The sequence below is a fragment of the Stegostoma tigrinum genome, chromosome 23 (assembly GCF_030684315.1).
Source record: "Stegostoma tigrinum isolate sSteTig4 chromosome 23, sSteTig4.hap1, whole genome shotgun sequence".
NCBI classification, from domain to species: domain Eukaryota; kingdom Metazoa; phylum Chordata; class Chondrichthyes; order Orectolobiformes; family Stegostomatidae; genus Stegostoma; species Stegostoma tigrinum.
In genome coordinates this window covers 22,338,481-22,349,872 of record NC_081376.1, presented here as the reverse complement: position 1 = coordinate 22,349,872, position 11,392 = coordinate 22,338,481, and the positions used below count along the sequence as shown (strand labels likewise).

At 41.2% G+C, this 11,392-nt stretch overlaps 1 protein-coding gene across 1 annotated transcript in view; it reads left to right on the top strand.

Moving 5' to 3' along the window:
• si:ch211-14k19.8 (serine-rich adhesin for platelets) overlaps positions 1–11,392 on the top strand; it is a 37,933-nt gene that overhangs the window by 3,900 nt on the left and 22,641 nt on the right. Inside the window, exons 2-5 of the mRNA XM_048551720.2 lie at positions 3,567–3,682; positions 9,060–9,118; positions 9,468–9,631; positions 10,384–10,546. Coding sequence (XP_048407677.1) covers positions 3,567–3,682; positions 9,060–9,118; positions 9,468–9,631; positions 10,384–10,546 — 502 coding nt within the window. The remainder of the gene's footprint in view (positions 1–3,566; positions 3,683–9,059; positions 9,119–9,467; positions 9,632–10,383; positions 10,547–11,392) is intronic.

Here is an 11,392-nt window from a genome sequence, read left to right as displayed (position 1 = left end):
ATGAAAACCGAGACGTGAACTATTTTTAGGAACTTTTCTGGACCCTAGGATTTTGAAAGAAAAGTCTGGACATCTAGTCACAGACACTATTAGCGGATCAGCAATATCAACACATTTCCATTGTGGAACCAAAGCCTCTGGGAAAAGAAACAACTGTCATTCGTTTAGTGTCTTTTGTCTATTGAGATGTCCACTTTGCAGTTAGAACATAGAACAGTACAGCACAGAACAGGCCCTTCAGCCCACAATGTTGTGCCCACCATTGATCCTCATGTATGCACCCTCAAATTTCTGTGACCATATACATGTCCAGCAGTCTCTTAAATGACCCCAATGACCTTGCTTCCACAACTGCTGCTGGCAACGCATTCCATGCTCTCACAACTCTCTGCGTAAAGAACCTGCCTCTGACATCCCCTCTATACTTTCCACCAACCAGCTTAAAACTATGACCCCTCGTGCTAGCCATTTCTGCCCTGGGAAATAGTCTCTGGCTATCAACTCTATCTATGCCTCTCATTATCTTGTATACCTCAATTAGGTCCCCTCTCCTCCTCCTTTTCTCCAATGAAAAGAGACCGAGCTCAGTCAACCTCTCTTCATAAGATAAGCCCTCCAGTCCAGGCAGCATCCTGGTAAACCTCCTCTGAACCCTCTCCAAAGCATCCACATCTTTCCTATAATAGGGCGCCCAGAACTGGACGCAGTATTCCAAGTGCGGTCTAACCAAAGTTTTATAGAGCTGCAACAAGATCTCACGACTCTTAAACTCAATCCCCCTGTTAATGAAAGCCAAAACACCATATGCTTTCTTAACAACCCTGTCCACTTGGGTGGCCATTTTAAGGGATCTATGTATCTGCACACCAAGATCCCTCTGTTCCTCCACGCTGCCAAGAATCCTATCCTTAATACTGTACTAATGAAGTAATTCTCCTCTTTTTCATATCAGTGATGTGGGATTTGGTAGGACTAATGAGCCCTAAACAGAAGTAAAAATACAAAGAACTATAGATGCTGGGAATCAGAAACAAAAGCAGAAATTGCTAGGAAGTGCTGGGTGGCTCAGTGGTTAGCACTGCTGCCTCATGGTGACAGCGACATGAGTTCGATTCCTCCCTTGAGCAACTGTCAGTGTGGCGTTTGCACATTCTTCCCATGTCTAGATTAGATTCCCTACAGTATGGAAACAGACCCTTCGGCCCAACAAGTCCACACCGCCTCTTGGAGCATCCCACCCAGATCCATCCCCCTATAACCCACACACCCCTGAACACTACGGGCAATTTAGCATGGCCGATCCACCTATCCTGCACATCTTTGGACTGTGGGAGGAAACCGAAGCACTCGGAGGAAACCCAGGCAGACACGGGGAGAATGTGCACACTCCGCACAGACAGTTACCTGAGGCTGGAATTGAACCCAGGTCCCTGGCGCTGTGAGGCTGCAGTGCTAGTCACTGAGCCGCCGTGCCACCTTTTTTTTAATGTGTCTATGTGGGTTTTACTCCAGGTACTCCAGTTTCCTCCCACAGTCCAAAGGTAGGTGGATTGACCATTGCTAAAATTGCCCGTTCAGGGATGTGCAGGGTAGGTGGGTTAGCGGCTAGGTGGATTAGCCATGAGAAATGCAGGGTTACAGGAGATGGGTGTTGCTGGGATGTTCTTCGGATGGTTGGCGTGGACTTGATGGGCGTGGACTTGATGGGCCAAATGGTCTCCTTCCTTTTTGTAGGCATTCAATGAATTCAGCAGGCCTGGCAGTATCAGTGGAGAGAAAGCAGAGGTAACATTTCAGGTCTAATGACCCTTTTTTAGAACTGACTACACCTTCTATCATCACCTCCCCTGTCTATTTATTTCAGAATCCCCTTCTCCCCCTGCCATTTCTGAAGAAGGGTCCAGACCTGAAACATCAACTTTGCTGCTCCTCTGATGCTGCTTGGCCTGCTGTGTTCATCCAGCTCTACACCTTGTTATTTCAGACTCCAGCATCGGCAGTTCCTGCTATCTCTAATGGTTAGGGAAAGGTTGCTATATCAATCAGTTCTGTCGTTCTGCAATGACAATAAGTTCTAAAGAAGAGTTACTGGACCCAAAATGTTAACTCTGTTTTCTCTCTACAGGTGCTGCCAGACCTGCTGAGTTTCCCCAGAAATTTATGTTTCTGTTTCTGATAAGCCCATAGTTTAACACTTCATACAAAAATCAGATCTAATTGGGAACATGAAGTATATAAATGGCATCAGGAACAATGGAATATAGAGAAACGACATTGGGAGCAGTGGGATGTGGAGAGAACAGATTAGGAACTTTAGCAAAAGGTGGTGATATTCAGGGAGTGGAAAGTTCAGGAGGGAACACACTGTGAACAGTTGAAAGTTGGAGAAGTTTGAAAGACAAGAGTGACAGGTTTGAGTGGGAGCATGCTGGGGAGGGGGCTGGGTTTATCAGAAATATCGCACTGGCAATGGAAAGGAAATTGTCACAAGTCCTTAATTCAAATGTTCCTCTTTGTAGCCGTTATAATATGAGCTTTGGTCAGGGTTTGGTCTAAAATGTTGATGTGGAAAAATGATCACAGTTTCCAACATTTTTTAATCAATAAAACAACCCTAAAATTGGACTGCAGCCAGCAGGCAAACCCTAGCCTTCAGTCAAATGTTCCACAGGCCAGTCTGCCTGTCACAGAATACAATATTTCATAATTTTCTACCTTAGTCAGACCTCTTTTTATTTTTGGTTCAATTGCTTCTGATTGAATATTGCTTAGAATTTCTAATACAAAAACTGATCATTTGGTTTAAATGACCTATGCCGACACTTATGTTCTAACCCTATCAGCATAATCCTTCTGTTCCTTCCCTTTAGATGTATCTGTTTGCGACACAGTAGTGAGTTCCACGTGTTACTTTATCCAGAGAGTAGTCAGTATCGCTTGCATTCCTCATGTGGTTTATTACTGATATCTTGTATTTATGATTCTTAGTTTTTGACAACAGTTCAGAAACAGTAAAGTACTTTGAGAGATCGTGAGGTTGTGGAAAGTATACTGGAATATAGACTGGAGACACTGGAAACTGTTTAAAGTTTGACTAAATAAAAAAAACAAACAAAAAAAGTTCTTTCTTGTATTGTGTAATATGGTCACTCTTGTGCCTGGAGTGAAGGGTGCAGTAAGAGTGAGTGATGTCTTCTGTGCATTTTTAGGTGCCATCATCTTCCCACAAGTAAAACCCTTCACAGGAATATAGTCTTTAAAGAAAATTGACACTATGACATGTAAGGAGACAATAGGACTGGTGACCAAAAGCTTGGTCACAGGGAGATTTAAATGGACGTCCACACAGAGGATAGGAAGTGAGGTGGAGAGATTTAGGGCCTTTATAGCTAAACATTGCTTCCTACATGGAATGATGGAAATTGGGGGATGTCCAAAGGCAAAATTGGAGGAGTGCAGATTTTTTGAAGGGTTGTGGAGCTGAAGGAAGTTAGAGTTAGGGATGGACAAGGCCATGGAGGTATTGGGACAGAAGGATGAAATTTTGATTTTTCTGTCTTTTTCAGAGGGTGTCACATTGAACATTCCGACAAAACTCATTCTGGATATGAACTTCACCCACCAGTTGGGAGACCCAGCGTCTGACGAATACCAGAATCTGGCCAAGCATTTCACACACAAAGTGAGGTTTCAAAATCATGCTGTTTTCTTTAAAACTCTTGTTACTGTCTTGTACAACGTTGTGAGGACTTTTTTAGACAGTGTGTGATTTTGCTATTGTACGATGTGTTTGCTGTTCCCTCACTTAAAAATTGAAGGGTCTCAATAGTTCATTGCGGCTTCTGGTGTCCCTCCTGTCAAGTGATATAATGAATGTGTGAGTTACAACATGACTCATTTACAGCATGTGCTTTGTTAACATCATTAATTGGTTCCTGGAAAATGTGATTTTTATTAATGGGGTTTTGTTCCTGGTGGAAGGGCCAGCCAGCAAGTCCATTAGCATTTTAAAACTTAGAAAACATGGAATTACTACCATAAGTGTATTTCAATGTCAGGAAATTTGTGAAAACATGAAAGTTGGATACTCACCAAGCCATGAAGCTTTGTCTGTCCGATGAATGGTGCTGGAGCTGGGTGTTACTGGAGGTTGGGGAAGACTACTGGAGGGCTTATTGAAGGAATTTGTTTGGACTTTTTAAGGCATTATTAGTACTTCAGTTCATCCATAAACTGCACTCTGTCATCTGTCTTACTATCAAAATACATCATTGAGTAATCTTCATGACTTTATACAGGAACTTTTGAAGGATTCTTTGCAATAGGTTTTTAAAATACTTTTTCTCATGACAACTACAGTTTGTTTTATTTTTTTCTCTGTAGAGCTCCCTGTAGCAGTTAACGGCCATGTTGATGCATCTGTTCACTATATTTCTTTGAGGAGGGAACAAACTGTTTAAATAAAGGAGAAGCAGTAAATCTAATTTATTCGGATATCCAGAAGTTACTTGGTAAAGTACAACATTGTAAAGATTCTTAGTATGATAAGAGCCCATTGTGCTGGAGGTAGTATATTAGCATGTATAGTGGATTGACTGACTAGTAGAAGACAAAGCTAGGATAAGGGGCATTTTCAGGATGGCAGCCTGTAACTAGTGGAGTACCACAGGGATCAAACCAGGATTTACAATATGTATTACTGACCTGGATGAGGGATTTAAATGTATTGTAGCCAAGTTTGCAGAGAATGCAAAATTTGATGGGAAAGCAAGTGGCATGGACAACAGAGTTTATAGAGGGATACAGACAACTTGAGCTAATGGTAAAATCTTGGCAGATGGGCTATAATGTGGGAAATGTGAGGTGGTGCATTTTGGCAGGAAGAATAGAGAAGCTGAATATCATTTAAACTGAGAAATACTGTAGGAAGTTACTGTGGGATGTGGGAGTCCTCATCCATCTATCACAAAAAGCTAGCATACAGGTTTAGCAGGTACTGGGGAGACAAATGGAATGTTGGCTTTTATTTCAAAGGGAGTGGAGTATAAAAATAGAGAAGCCTTGCTAAAACTGTACAGGCAATAGACTATACCTAGAATACTGTGAACAATTTTGATTTCCTTATGTAAGGAAAGATTTATCAGCTGGGATGTAATCCAGAGAAAGTTCACTAGGTTGATCCCAAGAATGGAGAGATTCTTTTATAAGAAGAAGTTGAATAGGTTAGACCCGTACTCACTGGAGTTTAGAAAAATGAGATGTGATCTTCCTGAACCATACAAGATTTTTAGGGGACTTGGTGAGGCAGTTGTTTCCCTTGTAGGAGAATCTAGGATAAGAGTGCACAACCTGAGTAAAACCTTGCCCAGTAGGGCGAGGAATTTCTTCTCTCAGATGGTAGTGAATCCATGGAATTCTTCATTGCAGAGGAATGTTGAGGCTGCATCATTAAGTGTATTCAAGGCTAAGATAGACAAGTTTTTAATCAGTAGAAGAATCAAGGGTTATGTGGATATGGCAGGAAACTAGAATTCTGGATTATCAAATCGGCCATGATCTTATTGAATGGCGGAGTAGAATTAATGGGCTGAATGGTCTACCTCTGCTTCTATGCGTTATGCACTCTCTATCAGAATCTTCACCAAAGCTGGTCAAATACCTCTTTAAGCTCTTTCAAGGTACCAGAGAGTGGACTTGAGCTAAATCACCTGCTCATCAACATTCCTGTCCTCATCAGTTCTGAGGAACGGTCACCGGATCCAAAATGTTAACTCTGTTTTCTCCTTCACAGGTGATGCTAGACCTGCTGAGCTTTTCCAGCAACTTTTGTTTTTGTTTCTCATCAGTCCTCTGTTATTCCACTTTCTTCAAATCCTCAATAAACAACACTTCTGTATGGGAGGCAAGAAACTGCAATATCAATAGTGTGAAGCTCATCCAAACCAATTTGCTTGCCCGTTTTCACGTCATCTCTTGGATCTTGATAGGTTCAATAAAATCACTTGCTCCAACACAATCTGGTCACAACTTTCTCCACACACCATTTATGGTAGATAGCATGCTATTACCATATAGATGTTAAGGATGGCCCTGACGAAGTTCTGATTCTTCCAATGTTCCTTCAAGGTAGGAGCATTGTATCTTCAGTTCCCTGTTGGCTTGTCCAAAACATTTTCTGTGCTAATCAACCTTGAATATTGCAATAATCCTTTGATCCATAATTTGAAAAATTCATGTGGTGCTAGGAAGAGCATGTTAACACTCACTGAGGTCATTAAGTTCCACAGGGTAGTTAGGACCATTTTGCTGAAGAGCTGTGCTGTTTTTTTGTCATGATTCTCTGCAGAGCAATAATCTGTAATTGCTAGACACAACTAAGGGAGTTGATCATTATGAGGGGTAGAACAAATTGTGACTACAATACCACAATTAGATCAGCTATCATTTCGTTGAGGAGTTGAGTTGTTAGATTGCAAAATGATCCTCGAAAATTGCTCATGTTACCTGTACCTCTTTCATTTGGCCTCCACATAATTGGTATCTTGTTTTTTTAATCGCCCTTCGTTGCTCAGAGATTTTGGGACTGTTACGTGTGTACTGGCTTTGCTTTAAAATCATTCGCTGCAATGTCACATGATCATGAGTTGCTTTAAAGCCTGGCATACAGATTTCTTTAAATGTATGGTCTGGAAGACATTCTTTTCCAGAAATAAACTAGGCTTTTCAATCTTAAATATTTGTGGAGGAGTGAATCCATCCTTCTTTGCGATTACACAGTGCTTTTAAATCAGCTGCTTTACCATCACCAATGACAAGTTCCCCATCTACAACTATGTTTGCAAGTTTGTATGATTTTACCACCTTACAAATAAGCCATGAATAATACTAAATGGTTTTAAATTTGAACTTTGGTAAGATTTCTTTTGGGAGGTCAGTTGGCCAAATGACCAGAGTGTGGTGTAGAATAAAGACAACATTTCATGGAGGCCTGCTTTCTCATCTTGCCTCACACTTTTTGGAGTGGTTGCCTTCAAGCTGTACATAACCAGTTCCCTCTATCTCTGCTGGAGAATTGTGTCTGTGCCTCTTTATGGTTTTTCTTAATTTTATTGTACAGACTTGAAGCCTTTTCTTGAATAAGCACAAAACTAAGAGGCGCCTGATATTGAATTTAATGTGTGATTCAAATGGTTAACAGTTTTTTTCATGTCCAACATAACTGCAATCCGATTTTTTTCTACTTAACCTAATAGCTGCCAAGGAAGATATTAATTTGCCAGACTTTCATCCATGTTTTTAATAATTGCTCTGTCAGCTGCTGCTGGCAATCTCCAATCGCTAATGTTGTCAACCATACATTGTAAGATCGAATTTCATTTGAAGTATAACTTTTGTTCTCTTATCTCAGCAGAAAGTGCTTCACTATCAGTGGCGTATTATGAACAAATTAATGAATAATTTGAATAATGAACAATTCAACTAAGATGGCAACAGGAAGAAATGCTGTTCTGCATCCTTTTCAAATTGACACAAGCACTGCCACGTCTACAAGACAGTCATTGCTTAACTAGTGGTTCTCAAAAGGACCGTTGTAGACCAAAGTACTCAAAGGTTTTCCAAATTCTCCCAATAATATTGCCTGCAGCCTCAGCTCCAGGAACTCTGCAGGAGTTCCTCAAGGAAGTATTCTGTTGGCTGAACATCTTCAACTGCTTCATCAATGATCTGCCCTCCATCATCAGTTCAGAAGTGGGAATGTTTGCTGATGATTGTACAGTGTTCAGCACCAGTCACGACTCCTCAGATACTGAATCGGTCCATGTTCAAATGCAATAAGACTTACAAAATAGGCTTGTGCTGACAAGTGGCAACATTGATGCCACACAACTTCCAGCCAATGGCCATCTCCAACAAGAGAGAACATAATCATCACTCCTTGATGTTCAGTGGCATTCCCATTGCTCAACCTCCAACTATCACCCTGGGGGTTAGTGTTGACCAGAAACTGATCTAAACCCAGCCACAAAAATACTGCGCTACAAGAGCAGGTGAAAGGCTAGGAATTCTGCAGGAAGTAACTCATTTCACTTCCTGATGCCCCAGTGCCCAGCATCTACAAGGCACAAAACAAAAGGGTGTTGGAATACTCCCCACTTGCATGGTTAGGTGCAGCTCCTATTATCCTCACTCCCTCCAACACTGATGCACAGTGGCAGCACAGCACTGATGATGCACTGCAGTAACTGACGTAGGCTCCTCCAACAACACTTTTGAAGAAACTATGATCTCTACCATCTAGAAGGAAAAGGACAGCAGATGTATTGGAACAGCTCTATTTGCATGCCCCTCTCCAAGTCTCTCACAATCCAGATTTGGGCTTACATTATCGTTCCATCATGGTTACAAGGTCAAAATCCTGCAACTCCCTCTCTAACAGCACTGTGAGTGTTCTCACAGTGCAAGGACTGCAATGGTTCGAGACGGCAGCTCACCACTGCCTTCTGAAGGGAATCTAGGGGTGGGCAATAAATGTGGGCCCTAGCCAGCATCACGCACATTCCATGAGCAAAAAGAACAAAAGCCTCCTCATGGGCTGCCCAGTTCCCACAGCTTCATGAAAATTACATGGGATCATCCCAGTGACATTAACACAAATCATTGGCAATATTGCACAAGGCTTGGTATTCATTTAACAATGGCCTTTATGTAAAACTATATTGTGCAGGACAATGTTAAGTGAGGAAACTGTATGCTTGAGAGCTCCTCGATTATTTAGTTAGCGGTTTAAGGATGGTCTGATTGACTAATCTTGCTCAAATTGCCATGTTACTAATTCTGTAAGCATTTTAGGTAAACTGGATTCATGGCTCCAGGCTCCTGTTTATTCTTCCTCCTCTCAATTGATGTAATGCTGGATGACTGCTCACAGTTCGTGTAACATTATTGGTGCAACACTAAGTAATCATTATACTGTTAATATCATGAGTTGACTGCACACATTGGTAGTTTTTGCGTAATCTTATAGGAAAGTGAGATCATTTCAATCCAATTTTCTGCAGGTTTCTCCATTTTATAAGAAAGTCCCTGGATTTCAGCAGTTGCTGATTAAACACTTCAGGTGATTAAAATTCAATTGATTGATTCATCCATCATGTTTCATATTGAGATTTCTTTTCCTTTTTGTTTAGTGCAAAATTGTCACTTGCCAGAATTCCTAACATTACTGTAATGCCTTGCCTTTCCTCCATCATTAATACTGTCTACTAATGCTTCCATCATTAGTAGTCTGTAGCATTAAAAATGAATTATTTGTGAAGTGTTTATGTTTGGGTATTGTGTTACTTATGACAAGTGATATCTGTAGACTCTGTCTGTGTGTTTGTGTGTCTGTGTGTTTGTGTGTGTGTGTGTCTGTGTGTTTGTGTCTGATTCCAACTCTTGTCTTATTCACCATCTTGTTTCCACAGGGCAGGAAGTGTGCTGATTGAGTTTGACGTTGTCTTTATTGCAAAGGAAATCCAAGGTTATTTGCTGGACCTTAGTTTGATCTTGAATATTACTGGACTGAATGACGTGATTGCTGATGGGTTTGAGATTGATGGAGCCCAGGTGCTGAGCATATATGTTTCCGGTAACTGTCACCTAATTCCTGTACAAAATGTACCTGCTCATAACTCCCCTTATCTCTCCTCGTACAATGTCTTTCCCATATTGTCTCCTCCTATTTTCAAATTCCTTGAGTTTAGAAGATCAAGGGTGGGAGTGATCAAAATTAACTGAGATGATTGAAGAATTTGATGAGGTGAATACAGAGATAAGTATTCCTCTGGTTGGGGACAGGGTATGAAGAAGTATTACCTTAACAATTGGATCTAGGCCTTATTTGAAACACTTTTTCACACAAAGAATAGTGGAATTTCCAGATTCTCCCTAAAACTCTGTGGATTCTGTAGAATTCTATGGACTTAATTAATACTTACAAAATTGAGTTTAAAAGACTTTTTTTAAGGTATTAGGGATTACAGAACAAAGGTGGGTGGTTGGATTTAAGATACTGAATAGACAGGATGTAGATGTCAATTTCAAGGCAGTTCAAAGGCATTAGAAATGGCTTATCAGCAATGCCATGTCTCATGAAAGAATGAAACAAACAATGCACTTGAATTGCAGACCATGCTGAAGATGCTGAGTTGTCTCCCTGGATGAGCAGAGAGGTCTCCTCCTGCTGCCTCACTGCTGTTGCGAAATTCCTACCTTGAGGGCCCGGAAAGCTCCTCTGGACCTTAGCCAGTTAAAAGTTAGCATCTTGAGGAAAATAGGGAGAAATGCGCCAGAATGATGAATGAATCAAACTGTTTTTCACACTTTTGTCTGTGTCTGCAGATGATCCCATTGCTTTGTGTGGTCAGGTGTTTTCCTGCCCAACTGGGTTCCAGTGTATTCATCGTGACAGAAGGAATGTGTCGTGCACCTCCCTTTGCCATACTGACTACTGCAAAAGCAGTGGCATCTGTACTCACAGCCAGGGGCAGGAGCCCATATGCCAGTAAGTAACACATTTGTGCATTCACCTGGAGTGATTGTATGGACCTGCAAACTGAAAACAACCTTATGCCTGCTGCTATCTGACTAAAACTCAAATACAGCAACCAAAGTAGGCATTTAACTCCTCAAGCCTGTTCACCATGCGATGAGATAATGACTGATCTGGCACTCAATGCTGTGTACCAGGCTTTGCGTTATGTCCATGAACACTTTCTGTTTAACAAAACATCTTATTAATTTCAATTTTGAAGTCAATTAGTCTAACATAAATTCCTATTTGTCAAACAGCATTCCATACATCTACTACCTTCTGCATGCAGAATTTCCTGAAGCGTGTTGTAATTATATCCACCACTTCCTCTGGCAGCTTGTTCCATACACGCACCAAAGGTTGGTGTGGCCTTGTTGGGCCGAAGGACCTGTTTCCACACTGTACGGATTCTGTGATTCCAAAAATTGCCCCTCAGATCCTTTTTAAATTTTTCTCCTCTCACCTTAAACCTGTGCCTCCTAGTTTTGGACTCCCCTACCCTGGGGAAAAGACCTTATCTATTCACCCTATCCATGCCCCTCACGATTTTATAAACCTCTATAAGGTCACCCTTCAACCTCCAAAGCTCCAGGTCAAAAAGCCCCAACCTATTCAGCCTCTCTCTGTAGCTCAAATGCTCTAATTCCCTAATATCCTTGTAAATCTTTTCTGACAATATATTTCTCATAGCAGGAAATATGAAAGAAATGTGTTCCAGTAGACATGGGGAATAGATAGGTAGGATAAAAATGGAAAGAGATGCTATATGGTTTGGTATCTCTTAAAGTTACCATATGACTCAGTCTGGATGGGATG